The sequence below is a fragment of the Macrobrachium rosenbergii genome, chromosome 15, assembly GCF_040412425.1.
Source record: "Macrobrachium rosenbergii isolate ZJJX-2024 chromosome 15, ASM4041242v1, whole genome shotgun sequence".
In the NCBI taxonomy this organism is placed as follows: domain Eukaryota; kingdom Metazoa; phylum Arthropoda; class Malacostraca; order Decapoda; family Palaemonidae; genus Macrobrachium; species Macrobrachium rosenbergii.
Window position 1 is genome coordinate 26,946,764 of NC_089755.1, and position 21,791 is coordinate 26,968,554.

At 37.6% G+C, this 21,791-nt stretch overlaps 1 protein-coding gene across 1 annotated transcript; it reads left to right on the forward strand.

The window, feature by feature from the left end:
• Nucleotides 1–638: 638 nt before the first annotated feature.
• On the forward strand, nt 639–21,574 carry LOC136846475 (protein-lysine N-methyltransferase EEF2KMT-like). The gene is made up of 5 exons (XM_067117283.1): nt 639–767; nt 7,970–8,953; nt 18,329–18,463; nt 19,628–19,794; nt 20,856–21,574. The coding sequence occupies exons 2-5, from the start codon at nt 8,264–8,266 to the stop codon at nt 21,226–21,228; spliced, it is 1,365 nt and encodes a 454-aa protein (XP_066973384.1). The 5' UTR covers nt 639–767; nt 7,970–8,263; the 3' UTR covers nt 21,229–21,574.
• The last annotated feature ends 217 nt before the right edge of the window (nt 21,575–21,791 follow it).

Sequence of the window (21,791 nt, forward strand, 5' to 3'; positions counted from 1 at the left end):
TACTGCATATATATATACTGTATATATGTAAATAAATAAATATATATATATATATGTATATATATAATTTATAATATATACATATATATATATATACATATATATATACATTTATAAACATTTATATATATATACATTTATAAATAATTTATATGTAAAATATATATATATATATATATATATATATATATATATATATATATATATATATATATATATATATATATATATATATATATATTATGGTTATTCTATTAAAAATCAACAATATTACTCTTTTACTTTCTCTTTCCTTATTTGCTTTTGGCATCTTTCCGTAAGAATATATACACATAATTATAGGTATACATACATACAAAAATATATTCCTGATGCATTTATAAAAGAAAAATATTGCTCTTCGATTATGCGTTATACAAAGAACGGTAATTTTTTCAATAGAGTATCTTTTTCAAATCAAATTCTTCATCAACCGACGGATTTGTTTCAGTTTATGAAATGCCACCATACAAATGCGAGCCTTTGAGGAGGCTGAATCACCCCCACGACAATCGCTTCAAATCCTTGAGAGGTCCACAGACAAAAGAGAAATATGAGCAAAGCGAGCGCGTGCCAAGTGGTCCCATGGCACTGAAATCAGTGCCAGTGCCAGGCCGCCCTCGAGAACACCTCTATCGCTACTGGCAGTTCTCAGTTTCCCCTCGTAACCTGTGCCAAGTGGTACGCTGTGTGGTGGTCGCTGCCGTGATCAGGAGGATGTGATAGAAGTGAGTTTTTTCTTTCGTTTTTTTGTTTTTATTGTGACCATCTTGAGTAACGCACGTAGTACAAGGTGAAATTAACAGTAGGATGAGTAGCGCTTCTGAAATATTTCAAAGCTTTAACCGAGCTTTCTTCAAGTTCAAAAGAGCATGCTTGTAAATATCTACCTCACGGATCCTTGCGTCATTTGACATCTACATCAGAGGCCTTTTCATGAATGATTTTTAAAAATATCCCTTCATGTCGCAACATATGTGATCAGAATTTGGAATCTCTTTACAACTCTACATATCGGTTGAGGTTAAATGCCAGTGTTTCGTTTATTCGCGAGATTTATTGTCAAAATACCTGAATCTGACTTAAAAGTCATTAGCCTTGTTTGTTTCCCTTTCGTTAAAGCGTTCTTTCCTTGTGCTTTTAAGTATAATAGCTTAACACTCATGTACATTACATACAGATTATAACGAATCTATGTTTGTAATGTATTTGCACATGTATATATAAACTCATGAATGTTCAGCCTCTATACACACCACGCACGCACACACACAATATATATATCGATAGATAGATAGATCTATCTATATAATATATATATATATAATATATATATATATATATATATATATATATATTTTTTTTTTCCCACGAACACCGTGACACTTTCTATATTCAAAACTATTAATCCACAAATTTCGATTATTGCCCGTTTCACTATACCTCAGGAAAAACTCACATCCAGGGGGAATTATAAGTGATAGGTACAGTACTTCGTCACCAGTGGGATGGCCAAGTGGTCAAAGTCACTGTATTTCCGTTGTTTCAATACCAGGAAGCTGCAGCTCTTCGAATCCAACTGGTGACGAAGCACTTACCAATTATAATTCCCCCCGGGTGTAGGTTACTCCCGAGGTATAGTGAATTGGATATTGAACGAAATTTTTAAAATTTTATGTTAACAGAAAAGAAACTTATAGCACATAATAACTTTTTGTACTGCTATATCATAACTTCAAAATATCCCCCATTTACTTAAGAATTTTGGAATTAATACAGCATCCAAGAACAATAAAACAATTACTTATGTACTTAAAAGAACTCGCCCGACGATACTAAAGGATGTGTATACCAGACTCCATGTAATTCTTGTGATAACTATTATATTGGTCAGATTGGAAAAACATTGGAAAAGAGAATAAAACAGCATAAAAGATGTGTAAGAAATACAAAGATGAACAGCAGATTTTTTGAACAATTTAGCGAAAATAACCATGCAATTAACTGGGCAGGAGAAAAATCGTTTATTCTATTAATGCACTGGAAAGAAATATCACTGAGTCTAGCTATAAAAAGAACGTTTCGGCAAGCACATGAACATTAGTTATGGCATGTATAACTTGATCCATTAATCTCAAAAGAAATATGTAAGAAGTATAAATTTTAAGGAAAGTGCTTGAAAGACTGGTGAAAAGGGAAGCTAAGCTCCCGAAGAATTTATAAAATTTGATCTGTCATTAATGAAAGTAGGACTCCACCTACAAACGCCTGTCACGTGCAAACAAATACTTGGTTTCCATCAGTTTTACGTCCTCTAAAGATGGCTTAATTAGCAGTAAAGCTGACACTGGTCAAAATTTACAACTGTCATTTTTTCACAGTGATGTTATATATATATATATATATATATATATATATATATATATATATATATATATATATATATATATATATATATATATATATATATATATATATCTTGAATTCTTCTTCTTCTTTTGCTGCATCTTTTCCCACTTCCATGTGGGGTCTAAATTTCTCTCTCAGGTCTTCTCTCACTACATCCATCGACCTTCGCTTCGGTCTTCCTCTTGCTCTCCCACCAGGCACCTCCATTTGCATCACTCTCCTCCCTACATATGTCCCATCTATTCTCATCACATGGCCATACCACTGCAGCCTTCTTTCCTGGGTCTTCTTTGATAGTTCTACGACTTTAGTGGTTCTCTTATTCTTTCATTTCTGATCCTGTCCATTTTTGTTACTCCATACATCCACCTGAGCATTTTCATCTCTACAGCATCCAATTTCTTCTCTTGAACTCTCTTTATCGGCCATGCTTCTACTCCATACATCAAAGCTGGTCTCACTACTGTCTTATTCACTCTTCCTTTAACATCTATGTTGATTCTGCTGTCGCACAAGACACCTGACATTTTTTTTCCAATTTTCCCATCCAGCCTGCACTCTGTGTGTTATTTCTACATCCAAATTTCCATCATCAGCCACTGATTAACCAAGATACTGCATATTTCTACTCGGTTCAACCTTGTCCCTTCCATACTAATCTCGGAGTCTTGATCTTCATTAAAACTTAGGTATTCAGTCTTCTTCCTACTGATCTTTAATCCTCTGTCTTCCAGTACCTTCCTCCATTGCTCTGGTTTTGACTCCACTACCCCTCTCTTGGTGCTGCATAACACGATGTCATCAGCAAACAACATGCACCAGGGGGATTGATCACTTATTCCTTGATATGGCACATCCATTATCAGGTCAAAAAGATTTGGACTTAAAGCAGATCCCTGATGTAAACCAACTCTTACTGGTAACCGTTCAGTTAACCCAACACTGCTTCTTACCTGCATTTTTGCTCCTTCCTACATATCTTGGACCAACCTCACATACTTCCCCGGTGTTCCCTTTACTCGCATACACCTCCAAGCTTCTTGGCGTGTGACTCTATCATATGCCTTTTCCAGATCTATGAATACTATGTGCAGTCCCTTCTACTTTTCCAGGTGTTTTCCCATCACCTGTCGGAGGGCAAACACTGCATTTGTCGTTCCTCTTCCTGGCCTAAAACCATACTGTTCTTCATCTACATATGCTTCTTCTCTACTTTCTCAGATTTTCCTGGTGTGAGACATTAGCTTTATCCCTCTGTAGTTTGCACAATCCTGGATGTCACCCTTCTCTTTATAGGTGGGCACAATAAAGCCTTCTCTCCATTCTTTTGGTATCTTTTCCTGAGATTTTTAGCTTTTGATAGAATTAATATATGTATATGTATATACGACTTATATGTGTATATATATACATACATATATCCAATAATATATATATATATATATATATATATATATATATATATATATATATATATATATATATATATAGGTATATATATATGAAGTTTTTATCACATCACCGTGATTCATATACAAGCATTAAGCTACAAACGTCCTTTAATATCCAATTCGCTCTACCTCAGAAATAATATATTTTTATATATGTTACGAAGGGCCCTTTTTTAGTTGATAAGGGGCAGGCGCCGTCCCGTGGGCTCGAACCAACGAAGGACAGAAACTCAGGACTACAGGGATGCATTAATTTGGTTTTGGCAAGAAGGTATAAGTGGATATCGGCTCCCATATACAAATCACCCATCGAACTCAGGTGTTTGTGTTTGGAGACGATATCCACCTTCGTCCCTCTGCCATGTTGAAGTGTAATGTTAATTTTGTGTTATTAGCAGCCATATTACTTAATTTTTTATCACATCACCGTGATTCATATACAAGCATTAAGCTACAAACGTCCTTTAATATCCAATTAAAATCTACCTCGGAAATAATATATTTTCATATATGTTACCGAAGGGGAATTTTTTAGTTGATAATAAGTATACGTTTCCCATGGGCAAACCAACGTCAGCAGGACAGGAACTCAGGACTAAGGGACGCATAATTAATTAGCGCGGCCACATATCTGTCGTTTCCAGTTATATTTGATAATACTGGAGTCCTTACCCATCTGCATTCCCCCTTTTTGTCAGTCATTTTTCCATTTCAAGTATTCTTTATCAGATAATAGTCGTATGTATTACCAAAATGGGTTATGATAGATATGTAGAGTTTATTTAGTTACTAATTCTGTTTAGGCAGAACCAACCCTGTTTACAGGAACACCTTCCCACCCCCACCCCCTTTGGTGCTAGTGATGTCTTATCTCACAGTATTCTTTTCCAGATAGTAAGTCATATGTATACCAAGTTTGGTTGAAATTGCTCAATGCATTTCATATACATATAAATGGATGTGTGTGTGTGTGTGTGTTCCAGCATAACTCTGAAATTCATTAGGCAATTCCAGCCAAACTTTATATACATATGACTTACTATCTGGAGAAGAATACTGTGGGGGTAAGACGCCACTAACGCCAAATGGGGTGGGTGCGGGAAGGGCTTCCTATTTTAGGTTGGTTTACCATATAGACTTAGTAACCAAATAAACTCTAGGCATTTCTCATACCTCATTTTGATATACATGACTTACTATCTGGAAAAAATTTTATAAGACCACTGGCACCATTGGGAGTTGCAGAGTGGTAAAGGGATAATTTAAAATAACGGATAACAGATATTGTGTGTATCCTATAGTTTTTGAGGTCGTCGAGATGAATAGTGACCCTCCCGATGCCCTTTGAGTCCAAGTTCAGCCCCGATAGGAAAGAGGGGGGGGAGAGAAGGGGTGAAAAATAAAATGTCAAAAATGACAGATATTACTATCTAATCTACAGGCTTCGAGGTCGCTGAAATGAATAGTGACACTCCTGATGCCCTTTGATTCCAAGTTCAGCCCCGATAGGAAAAGGAGGGGTGAGAAGGGGTGAAATAAATTGTCAAAACTGCTACTGCTGGGCGTTGTAACTGAAGCAACTATCTTATTAGAGAGAGAAGAGAGAGAGAGAGAGAGAGAGAGAGAGAGAGAGTGATTTATCAGTTGCCATTCAGTTTTCCCCGGGCAGCACTGGGTTGGTCAGCCAGTATGTGTGTGTGTGTATATACAGATATATTATGTATACATACATACATATATATATATATATATATGTATATATATATATGAAATTTTTATCACAGCATGATTTATATACAATCATAAAGGTACAAATGTCATTTAATATCCAATTCACGCTACTTCGGGAATATCCCCAATGGGGAATTATCACCTAAGGGGAATTTATAAGTGATAAATGGATCGGCACTGCCGGGTCTCGATCCCTCGACACAGTTACCTTCCAATGACTCTTTTATAAGCAATAAATGGATCGGTACTGGTCGGGATCAAGATCCCTCGACACAGTTACCTTCCAGTCGACTCCACTCGTTGGAAGGTAACTGTGTCGAGGATCGTGACCCGGCAGTACTGATCCATTTATCACTTATAAATTCTCCTTCAGTGATAATTCCCCACCGGGGATATTCCCGAAGTAGCGTGAAATGGATATTAAACGACATTTGTAGCTTCATTTGATTATATATACAGTATATATATATATATATATATATATATATATATATATATATATATATATATATATATATATATATAGATATATACATATCTCAATGCAGTGTTACAATAAATCACCATAACAGAGGTCCTTTAGAGAGCGAAACTGTGTTAGAGTTTATTTTTCATTGTACCTTATATTTTTATGCTACGTCTCGTGCTTAGATTATCGGGATTCGTGAAACTGCAGAAACTAGTGGGAAGAGTTTTAAAGTACTTACAAGAGGAGAACGTTGTGAGCAATTGTGAGCTAGTGTAAAGTAATGTGGGTAAATGGGAACCAGGAAGGTAAGAGTAATGAGTGTTAATACTGATGGTGGAAGAATGGAAGCGGTTGACTCGTACAGGTGTTATGGGAATAATTCTGACGGACGATGGTAGGAAGAGAAAACAGGTGAGACAGAACTGGCGTAGCAAGGAAGGTATTAGGGCGCTCTTTTATGGGACTGAAGTGATGAATTTTGAATCTGAATGAAAGAAAAAATGTTAACACTGGTTACATGAATTGTGTTGCGGTCTATGTGTCGTAAAAAAACTAAGGGTGAGAAGTGGTAAAAAGACCTAAGGTAAAAAGGATAGCGCATGATAAAGAGGGATTGGAAAGGATGGGTCTTAAACTCACGAAGCACGAATGCCTGAGCAAAATAGAGATGACTGGCTCAGAATGCGCAAGTGGTTCAACACAATGCTGATGAGCCCCCTGTGTAAGTGTATGAAGTGTGGAAGTTTTATGCACAGATGGTCATCCATGAGTGAAAAGAATGACTGTGATAGGGAATATTGTTTTTTGGAAATGGACACACTTTATATATATATATATATATATATATATATATATATATATATATATATATATATATATATATATATATATATATATATATATATATATATATATATATATGTTACAGTCAACATGCGTAATCAGTCATTACGCGTAATGACTGAAATTTCAGTCATTACGCGTAATGCACTTAGGGACATTTGATCCCCAGGAGCTTGTACTAAACACGACGAAACAGTGAGTCACCTACACTGTTTCGCCGGGTTTAGTACTAGTCCCTGGGGTCAAATGTATTTCGCCGTGTTTAGTACTAGCTCCTGGGGATCAAATGTCCCTAAAGTGCACATGTGATGACTGAAATTCACGCGTGATGACTGAAATTTCAGTCATTATATAATGATATGATTATATATATGTGTTGACTGTAATATATATATATATATATATATATATATATATATATATATATATATATATATATATATATATATTATATATAGAGAGAGAGAGAGAGAGAGAGAGAGAGAGAGAGAGAGAGAGAGAGCGTGTGTATTTGCACGTAGGCGTGTGTACATTCACGCGGATGGTTTATCAAGTGAGCATTTTTTGTGGAAAAAGGCAAAGATTGGGGCCAGGCATCTAAAATGAGGGCAACACGAACGACCAACAGGTGGATTGAACAAAGTTTGCATGAAGGATAAGCATCCAAGGAGGTAAAACTATCTAACTAGTCTTTATCTTAGAGAGAAAAAACAATGTTTTTATTCCGGAGAGTGACAGAAAAGCTTCATCGTTTCTCTTGTAGTGTAAGAACATATAATTTACGTTTTTATATGAAATTAATGGAAGCCAGCGAACTTTCTGTCAATATCTACAGACTTTAAATGTTTGATTTTAGACAACCGATTTGGATGATTAGACCAACTTATCGTCATTGTTGATACTGGTTATGGTTAATTGTACATTAGGTGTAATAAAATAAAATGCTTTCTTTAGTGTTACATTCTAAATAATAGTAGTAGTTTGACAAATATTTCAACTGCAAACTCAAATTTCTTTGTCATTACAGGAAGGCTGCCATCAAAGCAATGTGCAGAGGAAAACCAGTTCTTTCATTCGAGTTCTAAAACATCTGACGCTGATAAAGCATGAGAAAATCCCTGTTGTTCTTGCAATAAAGCTCTTGTGCTGCTTAAACAATAATACTTATGTGGAAAATCATCCTCTTGTTATAAGGTTTTTCGGCAACATGATGCCCGTGTAGTGCTACCGTGTAGTAGCGGTTTTTTATAACCATTACTGGTTTTGGCACTGAAGTAAATAATTAAATGTAACGCTGGACATCTCAAGAACTTGACAAGCGATGGGTGACCTAACTGCTGCTTTGTGCTTCTTACTGACCCGCGCCCATTTTGCCGGAGTACCGACCACACGCGCCTTGTGGAGTCACGTGTCCTTCGCTCTCGATGCCGCCAAAGACGAACTTTCTCCTCAAGACCTGGAGGGAAGAGTCTTAGGGGCCTGCGTCCAGCATCCCCTGAGCAACACCGCCCCGAGGGATCCCAAACACATAGTAGACGTTTTGCGATGGCTCGTCGGGGAGTGGCGGGAAAGAGACTGGCCTGTCCCACAGGTCCTAACTTCCGGAAGCATCGAGGACCCGACGGACTGCCCGGAACTCTGTTACAAGACCTACGTCGGATGGGGAGAAGGAAACGCCTCCCTGATCGGCGACGTGGGGAGAGGGGAAACATCAAAGGGCGTGACCCTCCTCGAGAGCAGTGGTGGGATTGTGCATCACACCACCGGTCTCACCACTTGGGGAGGCGCAGCCGTTCTGGCCAACTGGGTCACCGATTATCCCTATCTGATCTCAGGTCGCAGGGTTTTGGAGCTCGGCGCTGGAATCGGATTCACAGCATCGGTTATCCTGACCACTTCTGACGGGGATCATCCTCCTCCCGAGAAATACATCGCCACTGACTGTCACCATCACGTCCTCTCGCTGCTCCATCATAACCTCGAGCTCAACTTGAGGGACAGCCCCATGAAGGTAAGGTTTAGTTATGATAAATAATAACTGGAGACTCACTTAAAATCATATTTCCCCATCTGTTCTTTTCCACTTACCCTCAGGCTCAACCCCTTTTAGGTTGAAAGATATTGTCGCGCCACTGTCCTTAGCTTTTCTACAGGGCGCTTTCTACTTTTGTGTTCTACATTTACACCTAATCTTAATAAGGCTTCGATCACTTTTTCATCTCTAGTTGTATTATCAAAACAGAACCTGACGACAGCCATGTGTCTGATACGCTGTTTAGGCGAAATTTCTCTACAATTCCTCGACTTTCATCGGCGTTTGGCTTTCTGTTCTTTCGATTCTTATCATACCGATAACACGATATATGATGGTTATTATTCCTATCTACCTATTGCATACACATTCTTGCGCTGCCTCTTAATATTAAATATGGAAAATAAACATGTAACTTAATATTAGTCTGAAACATATATATACAAAAGCAGACTACAGAAACTTTCAACAAGCAAATTCAAACAAATTTTAATATGTATTTTGTCGTATTTTATGCCAATATGTGATTAATATTGCTTTAAAATATCATATTTATCATCATTATTATTTTATTGTGTTGTCATTGATATGCAATATCGTCATCTAGCATCAGTGAGATGATCGGCAAAATTCGAAGAACCGTCTAAATTTAGATTTTATTTACACATTTTCGATAACTTATAAATCGCTTCCTATAACTCATATTTCGACCCTATCGTTTCTTGGATTCTTATGCTGTGGTTACTTAACAAGCTTAATGAACTATGCTATTGAACTAAAAACATCCTCAATGATCATTTTAATATATTTACGAACAAACAATGAATACTAATTATTCAGTTGTGTTTTTCCCTTCCCTAAAATACTAATCAGAACTCATCTTAGTGCACTGTCAATATATATATATATATATATATATATATATATATATATATATATATATATATATATATATATATATATATATATATATATATATATATATATATATATATATATATAATATATATATATATATATATATATAATGTGTATGTATGTATATATACGTGTGTGCGCGTGTGTAAAACAGATTGTGCATAAGAAAGAATTCTGAAATGGTGAACCCACGAATTACTGAGGGAAAATAATGACAGAGTTTTTTTCTGCCATTACTCGAAGAAATTCCAAGTTCAAGATGGCGCTAGGACTGCACTTCCCTAACTCTCTTTATTTATATCTTTACCGACTGCAACTGAATTTCTCGAGATTCATTCATTTTCACCTCTCTTTTCCTTTCCATGAGATATGACACTTCCGAGTGGAAGGCTCATTTTTTGGCAATGATCATGCAACCCTCGTTATTAGGTAATAACTCCATTCAGATCAATATGTATATAATCCTCAGTAGCTTTGTATTTATTTTCTTTTCTCTAACATAGCTTAGAATTCGGAAATAATACTGGTGAACTAATTTGTTATATAAATCAAGAAACAATGAAAATTACTGTATTGCACACTGATTCAATAAATAAATGAATCAAAATTCAATGAAAAATGCTAAAACAGAGAGAAAAACTGAATGTCAGTTAAAATTCAAAATCTGAAATGATATAAACAAGATCCAGTTTTTAGTTTACATTACTCTGCAGTGAAACAGTAAAGTATAAATTATCAACTCAATACGAAATCAAGATTTAACAAAGCCCAAGTCAGACATAGATCAAGGCAAAATAATCTTATTAAAAAAACAATTTAAACACTTGGCCTGTTGTTACAGATTATGAAACATGAATTAATGAAATACTTCTGAAGAAATACTACACATTTAGAACACCACATGAATTTAAGTTTTAATTAGTTAGTGTACTCTCGTAAGAGAAGGTAATTGAAGCGTCCACAGGCAAATATTATGGAAGGTCTTGGTTCACTACGGCAGCTGAAAGCATCCCTCAACAAAGTAGATGTAAAGTAATGTTGATGGGGCCCTGTCAAGCGAATCTGCAGAAAATAGCGGAATACTCAACGGGAATATTGTTTTATCTTTGCTGTTTGCCCCTCTGAGATTTTAATGAAATAAAGTGGGCTGAGATGGAAGAGGTTCAGAATGAGTAACAATAGAAACTTGACGAATATGCAAATGGTGCCGTTTTAATCAGCAACACACTGCAAGATTTACAAAGGTTACTTAATAGAATGCACCATATACCTAAAGAGATGGGACTCCAAATGAATCCAAGAAAAAGAGAAGTCATGAGGACACAGTATGCACCAAAGGATGAGATTACCTTTGGTGGAGAAACGATTAATGAGGTTGAATCTTTCAAATATTGACGAACAACGATATTTAATGCAGGTTCTCTTGAGTTGGAATTTAGTGTAACAGGAAAAAAGGCCAGTCAAACACTGGGCTTACCAAATAGTATTTGGAAATCAAATAGACTGGAATTGCATATGAAAGTAAGATTATGCATAAGTCTAGTACGATCTATACTGCTGTACAAACATGTAACATGCTTTGATAAAGAAGCTATACCTAAAAGAATTAGTCAATTCAAAAATAAAGCTTTAGAAGAGGCAGAAACGATACCACAGGGAAGATTGTGGGAGTTCCATATGCAGATAAGATAATGACGAAAGGGAGACAAAGATAAAGTGAACATGTCCTTCACACAACCCTTGGGAGAATAGTATGTGAGAGTATCTGGGTTGCTGTGGGCACCGAAAAGTGGAAGACCCAGACCTACTTGGATGAGAGCTACGAGAAGGGAAGCCGGAGATGAGAGGATGTGAGTACATGACAAAACACAGTTACAACTTGAGTGGCTGAATTTAACGAGTGCGCTTTGTGTCACATGGCGTTAGAAGTAATGGCGAGGATGAATTTCACACTCACAAAAATTAATGTTCAAATGACCAAGCACATCCAAATCGCCACAAATATTCGTGAGGTGGAGAAACTGATTACAGAAAATGTATATTGAAGTACTTAGATTTATATAACTGACTGTTAAACAAGAAGTCTTGAAAAAGGACATGCAATCATCAGTTCAACTATTAATTCATCATCATCTCAGCTAACAAAAGTTCATTACCCCAAAGTGATAACTTCCCTAACAAATTGGACGAAAAATATTACAGTAAAAATCACCTAAGCAATTGCAAGATAACTTACTTTCAGCTTTAAAAAGCTCACTCTTTAAACATCTTGAATTAAGATTCCCATACATCCGATGCTTAGCTAGGTTGTTTCTCCATCGAACGTCAGCTATTCACAGTATTGCGGATATGTAGATTCTCCCTTCGTAATCTGCAGCATAAGTCAAATGTTACTTTCGTCAGTTTTGGAAGCTTGCAATCAGAAATAGGGCCCGCATTTGGTAATGTCGACAACACGGCAGGCGGGGAACAACCAAGAGAACACTGCTCTCTGGAAGAACACTAGACGTCGCAGACTGGCGAAGCTAAGTGCGCTCGTCTGGAAACAGACAATACGCCCTTGTAATCAGGAGGGGTGAGCAAGTTACTAGTCGACTAGTAGCTAGATATCGCTGTCTTTGAGCACAGTGGCTACATGGTGCTGACAGATTTGTGAACAGTTGACTAGGAGCTTTTATGTGTTCCTGAGAGGGGCTGGTCTTCAAAAGGGTGACGTGACTGGTAAGGTAGGGTCAGAGGACATGAACTCTCACCCTTATGAGGCAAGGATTATGCAAAAAAAAGGTGGATGCCGCATAACTACAAGCAAGCTTCTGACCTTCTTGGTAATCTCTAATGCCACGATTTCTCCTTCATAACCTCCACATCTTAAGGTGCATGTGTGTGTGTGTGTGTGTACTTCGTGAGAGAATATTTATAATGTTAGGTGGAGATGAAGCAAAGATTAAGCGACCTGCTTTGGGAGACTTGAGTCCTGCTTTGATTAAAAAAAAATACTGTAAGAAGAACGACAGAAGGCGCAAGGAGTTTGTATGAAAGTCGATTTAATGTCAGAGGCATGGAATATGAAAGGATCTGAGCAAAGTAGCTTGATACATACCCAGTATCCGCCCCTCCCCCTTCCCCTTCCAGCTACGTAAAGTCTTCTGGCTGAAAGTTAACGCTGCATATGAAAAAACAATGTTTATTCATTTTCGTCCAAGTAGGTATGGTTCTTCTGTATGTATGTATTTATGTAAATGTATCAACGCACACACACACACATATGTATATATATTGCAAGGTCCCACACATACTTACACAATCGTCCATCTTACCTGGTCGCCCGAACTCATACCCTACGGGCATCCGCTCCTCACAACAAGCACCCTCTGACATATGCGCCAAACACACGCATATAAGAAACAGTCGACACCATACATCCTTTTTTATGTATGCTGTGGTTCATAATAATACCAGGTCAAATGTATCATTTCTAAGAGAGGGCAATACAATGTCAGTTTTCCAGATACATTTATCAGAACTCTGTTCACAACTTGCATATAGAATTATGTACCATTCTCCATTCTCAAACAAACGCAGCTAACTGTATATTAATCTCTATTTTGTTCGCCTCGAATCAGGCACTACATTTCCGCTCGCAAGAGCCATCACAATCAAAATCATTTTGAATAGATTAGTAAGTTTGTAGACTCTGCCTCTTACTCACGCCTTCACTACAATATATTAATTTTTATATATATATATATATATATATATATATATATATATATATATATATATATATATATATATATATATATATATATATATATATATATATATATATATACACACACACACACCCGCACAAATTAGAAGATTCATGTGCAATGTGTACAATTGTTCATCTTCTAACTGGCGGTACCTAGCCAGGTACAAATTGGTTCACGTGCATTTTTTCCGCGAGGAATCTGCTGCTGTGCACTGCAGCTTCTAAGGTCATCGCCTTCAAGAACAAAATTTCATCTGATTATTGTTCTTCACTGACACTTTCCATAAATACGCGAAATCGGGATGCCCATCGTTTAAAACTTGTAACTTTGCATAAAATATGAAAACTACTCTATGCCTTACACCTCGCAAATTCCAGCACTTATGGTGTATGAACAGAACCTCTTGAAATGATATGTGCCTTGTCTCTTTGCCAAGAATTTTTGTCTGAATCCGTTACTGTTTTTAATTATCTTAAAAATGTAAACCGAGAGATACTGCGCTATTTCCTAGTAATAATTCCCTTTTTGGGGGGATGATCTGACATTTGAATTAGGAACAGGGGCAAAAAATTCAACTGTTTCCATGGGTGTACCTCCCGACACTCCAAGTATCCTAAAAGGTCACAAGAATAAACTGAGACAAAATATGTTCAAAAAAATTACAAAAGTAATAAGTTTTCAAATTCAATAACGCAAGGTCTTATTTAACAAGCATGAATTAGCTAGGTGACTTTTAAACTATCATATAAACTGCATACATATGGAAGGCGTCTCAGAAGCTCAGTGCATTAAACAAGATAACGTTTCAGTATGAATCAAACAGTTTTTCATTAGGTGAAAGATACAGTACATTCATTATGAACTATACGTGGCAATTTATAAATACGTTTCAGTGTGTTGAACGCTGGACATTCTAATGTGTTAATATTATACATACACAAACATACAAACACGCACACACATATATTTATATATATATATATATATATATATATATATATATATATATATATATATATATATATATATATATATATATATATATATGTATATGATTATAACCACATAATCACATGATTAGTTTATTATACATCACACTGGGTGAAAAAATAAGAGACTGGGAGTAGGTTCTGACCGGTTTCGAAGGACTGATACTTAGTGGCAGAAATTACATATACTTTGTATTACAATTCCTACCGCTATGTATCAGTTCTTCGTTGTCAGTAATATTTCATAAAAGCTTTTTGCCTAAAAATGGGTTAACTTACAGCCCTTAACAAGTTTTCGGTTCAGGTTGCTATCCCCAACCCCTTCTTTACCCAGGCTTCAACCAGCCACACCTAATCCATTCCTCTGTTAAGCGAAGACAATGGATTTTACAGGAAACGGGCCAAAAGACGTTTCCCCATCCATCATTTCCACAGGATTGTGTAAATGGACGTAATTGGGAATGTCTTGCTGGCGATCATGGGATTTCCACAGAAAGACTGTTCAATAAACCCCCTCATTATTACGGTGTCGTAACGCTTGTGCCCAAAGACCGCTAGTCGGTTTTTTTTTTTTCGCATCCTGCCTACCTCATAATTACTGGCCGTGAGGTATAAATCCTAATCTGACTTTTTGAACTGTGAAGAATTTCCTACACTTTACGTCAAGAGACCACGAAGTGATCTTTATCTGGATCTGTTGTGTGTGGCTGAAGCGAAATCTCTCTCTCTCTCTCTTTTCTCTCTCTCTCTCCCTCTCCTCTCTTGTGGCCTAGTGGTAGCACAAACTGAGGGACCCACGTTCGATCCTCAAGAATGGGTGCGTTCCCTTAAATCCAGGTGGGTCGCAGAAAGGGTGGAAAGTGAAACAAAGAAGAGAGAAAAACAATAGCCATGAGCGTTCATTGTTTCTCAAAATGTATACCATCAAAACGGGTAGGGCCTCGGCAAGGTCATCCGTCACCCCGGTGAGATGGAATATTTATAATAATCTGCGTGTGCATAGACTTCCCTCTACATGTCTGCTCTCAGTTAAATACATATCATATATTTATCGATATCTATAGACAATATTGCTATTACTATTAATAATGAACAAACATTCGTATGGATAAAAAACAACAAAGGGTTAAATACAGTTTCAAACATCTCGGTGAAAGAGAAAGTGATGAATGGAAACGAACAATGTATAACAATAGCAGTTTATCTGCAATTCATAACATCTGCATGAACAGCAATATAAGCTAGCAAGGCAATGCTGACTGGCTCTTTCACGGAATATCAAAGGATGTTTGAGACGTACGGCCACCGTCATCATTAACACTGCCGGGAGGTCATTCCTCTCTCTTCAGGCAATGGCCAGCGTGATAACGCGGCCCCTTAACGGAAGGAATGTGGATGCTGATGCCCCGCAAAGAGAGTTGCTTGCACACATACTCACTGAAACAAAGCTTGCAGAATAGAATAGAATATAAAATTTAGGCCAAAGCCCAAGCGCTGGGACCTATGAGGGCTTTCAGCGCTGACATGGAAATTGACAATAAAAAGGTCTGAAAGGTGTGAAAGGAGGCAAACCTTTTCAGTTGCATTATTAAACAATTGTTGGGAAAGGGTAGAAAGTAAGATGGAATAAAGAATATGAACAGAGATAAAGTAAAAGGACTGAAAGGTGTTGCAGCTTGGGGACGAAGGGACGCTGTAAAGAACCTTAAGTAATGCCTACAGTGCACCGCATGAGGTGCACTGACGGCGCTACCCCGCCATGGGGCTGGATCATGATGAAGGGACAAAAGCTCAAAGTGCCACATTTGTCACTGCAGTCCACCATGCACTTACAATCCCTGAATGCATTGTTTACGATTATTTCTTCATTGCTCCTCAACTTTGAGTTCTGGCTCAGATTTCCATCAGTGATTCTAATTAATATTTTTGATAATACCATAAGGAAAACAGCTCCTCCAAGACGGGTATATTTCGCAGTTGTTTCTCTTTTCACTGCGGGGGAAGTCTTGCCTCTGCGTGAGACGCTCTGTTGTCTTAAGGGGATGAGAAAGCAAATCGTTAAGAGTTTGTAATCAGAACTACATCTTGCTACATTGCTGGTCTTTCGATCGGTGAAGTTAGGCAACGCTGAAGTGGGGCTGCTTAAATATGTGCTAATCAATGAAAGCCGGATGCCGGGCATGGGCAGACTCACTTCAACTGAAACTTCAGAGCTTTAGATGGTATGGTACCCCCAACCCGAACCTACCCCTAAACCCCCTGCTGGCCTCGGGATCAAATAAACGTGATGTGTTGAGCATTTCGTTCATGTATATTTGCGGTGAAAAAAAAAAAAAAAATAGCGTCACTAAACATTCGACAGACTTGAGGAACCTAGTGTAGAATAAAACAGAATATACAATTTAGGCCAACGGCCAAGAACTGGGAACCATGAGGTCATTCAGCGCCGAAAGGAAAATTGAGAGAAAGGTTACAAAGATGTAACAGGAGGAAGACCTCGCAATGTGCTGTAAAACAATTGTTAGAAGAGGGTAGACAGTAAGGTGGAAGAAAGACTATGAAAGGAGGTTCGGTAAAAGGAATGAAAGGGTTTCAGCTAGGGGCCGAACTTCGCTGCAAAGAACCTTAAGTAATGCCTACAGTGCACAGCGCGAGGTCCACCGACGGCACTACCCAGCTATGGGGGAACCTAGTGTAGGTAGCAATTCATGGCAGTGAGATCTGCGAGAGAGGTAAGGAACGAGAGGCGAACCTAGGGATCAGCATCACTGAACACAGATCAGAATTGTCTCAGCACCATTTCGTTGTAGATTTTTACCATAAAAGCATGTAGTGTACAGTTTTTGCTGTGATCCCCCCTACAGCAAAGGCCGGCGGGAGTGGCGACAGATTTCCTTTACCCAATGCAGTCCTAAAGGAAAAAGCATAAAATGGGAAAAATTGCCCTTTGCTTGATTATGATTACTAGGATATTTAGAAGTAGAGAACTCTGTTTTCACGTTTGTCTATTAGGTATCATTTTACTATTGAAATGTCATCGATTTGCTACGCTTTCTGTCTCTCTCTCTCTCTTATCACCTACTCCATTGCAATTTCCAGTTATACCTGGACTAGTTATTCTCCGCACGATTTCGCTGTCTTCTCTCTGTAAAAATCATTTTCACATTCGAATTCAACAGGCCATTTCGTTCAGCTTTTTTCCTTATCTATAACAGTTATTGTTGTTTCATATGATTCTCTCTCTCTCTCTCTCTCTAAAACCTAACGTGATAGTGATAAAAACGCCAGATATTTTTCTTATATTCACTAGCTATCACAAATTATATCTCCATGAAAAGAATAATCAGTAAGATTTGCGGAACGCTTTCAAAAACTTTGACTAACAGGCACTCGTGCCATGCACACACGTGCTCAAGCACTTACATTTCATCAGGCAAACAGTCTGCTTGCAAGAAAATCTCAGAAACTTAAAATTATCAGTTTTGCTTTGTTCTGTTAAGGAGTCCGAGAAAGGCGAGTCACTTAAATGTAGGCTGTCAGCTATAAAACTAGAGATGGAAAAATAAACACCAAATGCTTGAACCGAGGTTTAAGATGATTGGCAGAACGGCCATACTGAATAATCGGGTATAGCAGCAACCTAGGGGAATGCAAAGAGTCTGAAAAATGCCTGTCACTTGTGGTCTTTGCAGAGAACAGAGCTTGAAGCATTCCAGTCGACGATGGGGAAGCTCCTGGTGTCCGAAGAGGTTCAGCCTGGCCAGATCATGCCCTGGACGCCTCCGTCAGCACACCTGAGATTATCTTCAGGGCCACCTGATCTCACGGTGAGTAAATAAGAAGATCCGTCATAGTTTTTTCCCCAAAGCTGGAAGCTGAAAGTAGGTGCGGAGTTCATTCACTACTTCTTATGTAATAAGTATAGCATGTACGTAAGAAATATGTTTATATCATTTACCATGTAACTGATCTTATAAATGTGCACATCTGCATGTGTACACAGATTCTCCTTGAACTGCTGAATAAAGTGAGCAAAAAACCGTTCTTTCCAAGCACGCTTAACTTCAGAGAACACGAAACAAATCACTACCCTCGACCCTATCAGGAGCCGATGATTTAAAAAATCTTAAGAAATTCATGTACAATGTACTGAACAGACCCTCGTTCATATTTTAGACGAGAATGGAATTTGGAAATTAAAGATAAATCAATCTTGTCCCCTATTTAATCACCCGTGTCATTTATTGACGCTTCATTTAACTGGAAAGCACATTACTTTAGTGAAAATGCATGATAAAATATATTTATGGAGCTAACCTTAGACTGGAAATGAAAATGTAAAAAAGGAGTCGTAGAACATCTGCTACAAAACCATGCTAGTGTCATCTGGTAGCGTGACATCAAAATGTGGAGAAAAAGTGAACATAGTAAGTGATATCGCTTAATACAGAGGATGCGTGAGTATCTCAGCTGATGTAACGGAAAGTGAGTCGAAATCGACGGTAAAAGTAGCACGTTATAAATCCTTCCTTTCCTGCAGTAGTATGAAAAGTTTTTAATCTGACTTATTTCAGGTAATAGTTCCGGCTGAGAAACAAAATTGGCAAGGTGTACCAGGTGCATAAAACTCAAATTGATTTTGAACTAGTTTCTCATATATCAGCAGATACATATACTCGGGTGCTTCCTTTATAGTAAGAGCTTTTATTTTTTTTACAAGGGTACAGCTGTCCTAAAAAATCAAAGTATTCTAGTTACATTGTGGTTACCTTTAAATCTGAACAGAAGTATCATGCGCATAAACAAACTGGAACGGCTATGACATGCCCAGGGTGCATCCTGGGTTACAAGGAAGACTGGATACGGTAGGCAATAATTCTGATGTAAATATAGAAGACGTAAGATGCGGTGTAGGTACTGGTTCATGATATAGGAGTTACTCCCGCAACCCACAGAAAACGAGGACTAACGGGCTTTGGCTACCTTTGCAGGATGTCACAGATACATCGTGGCAAAACACGACGAAGAGAGGAACTCAAGTGGAAGTCCTGCAGCTTGACTGGCGAAGTCCTTGTCGGCTACCCGATGTCGACGTCATTTTAGCAGCTGATGTAGTCTACGCCCATCACCTCATACCCCCTCTTGTGGCGTTGATCAAGTGAGTTCTATAAATCTTAATTTTCATTTTTCAGAATCTTACGTGTGATGTTCCGATGCTCTAATCAGGGACGAATACTGGGTTTCCTAGTGCGTCCTTCACATATAAACAAGTACACGCACGGCGGGCGAGAGAGAGAGAGAGAGAGAGAGAGAGAGAGAGAGAGAGAGAGAGAGAGAGCCAACCATCTCTGTCTCGTGTGCTTTAATGTAATTTTTTTAATGAAGTCAGTTCAACCAACCCAGATGGAACGGAGAATATCATAAGCTATACATATCAGAAACAGAAGAATAAGATTAAGAAAAGACAAGGAAATGACAGAACAGCTTCGACGAGGCTAAAACTGGTAGGTAATCCAGAACTGGAAGGGTGAAGAGAAAGAGGAAACAAAAACTGGACAGCTTTTGGCGACCTTCTGAGTGTTTTCGCGATTCCACTTTTACTCTCGCTTCGAATCATGCCTTTTGATCTCTCTCTCTCTCTCTCTCTCTCTCTCTCTCTCTCTCGATATCTAAAGCATACATTTAAATCTCTCTCCCTCTCCGCACATCTTGTAATAAGAGCTCTTGTTCCAAAGGCGAAAGTGTTTAGTGAACAGCATGACAAACGGTGCTGCTAACTTCATCACATTAATTATGGGTCAAGGTTTCCGGAGCGCACATTTTTCTGTCTGAGGTTTCAATGCCGCTCCAGTCGCTCCCTCATATCCCACATGTTACAGATGTACCGTTTTAGTAGTAGTAGTTAACCAACCGTCTGTATAAATATTGTCAGCTATGACAAGTATATATATATATATATATATATATATATATATATATATATATATATATATATATATATATATATATACATATATATATATATATTTATGTATATATATATATGTATATATATACACATTTATATATATAAATATATAATTTTATATACATAATATAATTATATATATATATATATATATATATATATATATATATATATATATATATATGTACAGTATATACAGTACACATACATGCATATGTAATGGGCTCAGAGGCTTTCATGTCCTCTTCCAGGTCCATCCTAAGTGGGAAGAAATCGAAGAGGACCAAAAGCACAAGGCGGCGGAAATCGAGAGGAAAAGACAGCATCAACGGAAGAGAAAAGGAGATCACAGAAGGTAGAGAAGCGAATGGCGGGGTAGGAAGCGAAGAGGCCTTTGAGTCAGTGGCCGCCGATCGCGTTGCTTACATCGCTTGCACCCGGAGGAGCCACGAGACCATGGCGCTCTTCCTGGAGGAGGTGGCGAAGCAGGGACTGGCGCATTCCCTGGTGTATCAGGCCACCCTCGACACAGACACTTTCCTCTTCCTGTATAACGAGACCCACATGCCGGTCAAGATATACAGACTCAGTCTGCCAGAAGAAGAAATGGCTCCCAGTCGTTAACATTAATGAATGAATAAATAAATAAATAAACAAATAAATAAATAAATAAATAAAAGCGAAGCAGGTCTGCGCATTTATCCAATACAGTAAATAAATGGAGGTGAATAAATAACGGGTAAGAAAACTGGCTTAAAAATGAATCTTACCTGTAAATTTATGCGATACTGTAAACAAAGGAACAACAGAATGGATGAAGGAACTGTATAAAGAAAAAAATCACAACTAAGTTTTCATCCACCAATGACTCACACAAAAAAAGAGAATGGTTTAAGAAACTTAATACAACATCGCGTTAATCCAAAACAAAGTAAAAAGAGAATGGATGAAAAAATAAATAAATATTTTGCGTGTTTGTTTTCCTATCCTTTTGTTTGAGTTCTTTTATGTCAAATGTTCACTTATTTATTGGGTACTACGTATAAAAGCGTCTATTTTTCCTTATAAGCATTTACAGTTCCTTACAATACCATATTAAATAAGTATGCATCACAATGACATCTAATTTGAAATCGATGTTATGAAGTTTTCAGTAAAATTTAATAAAACAGAATGTGGCCAAAGAG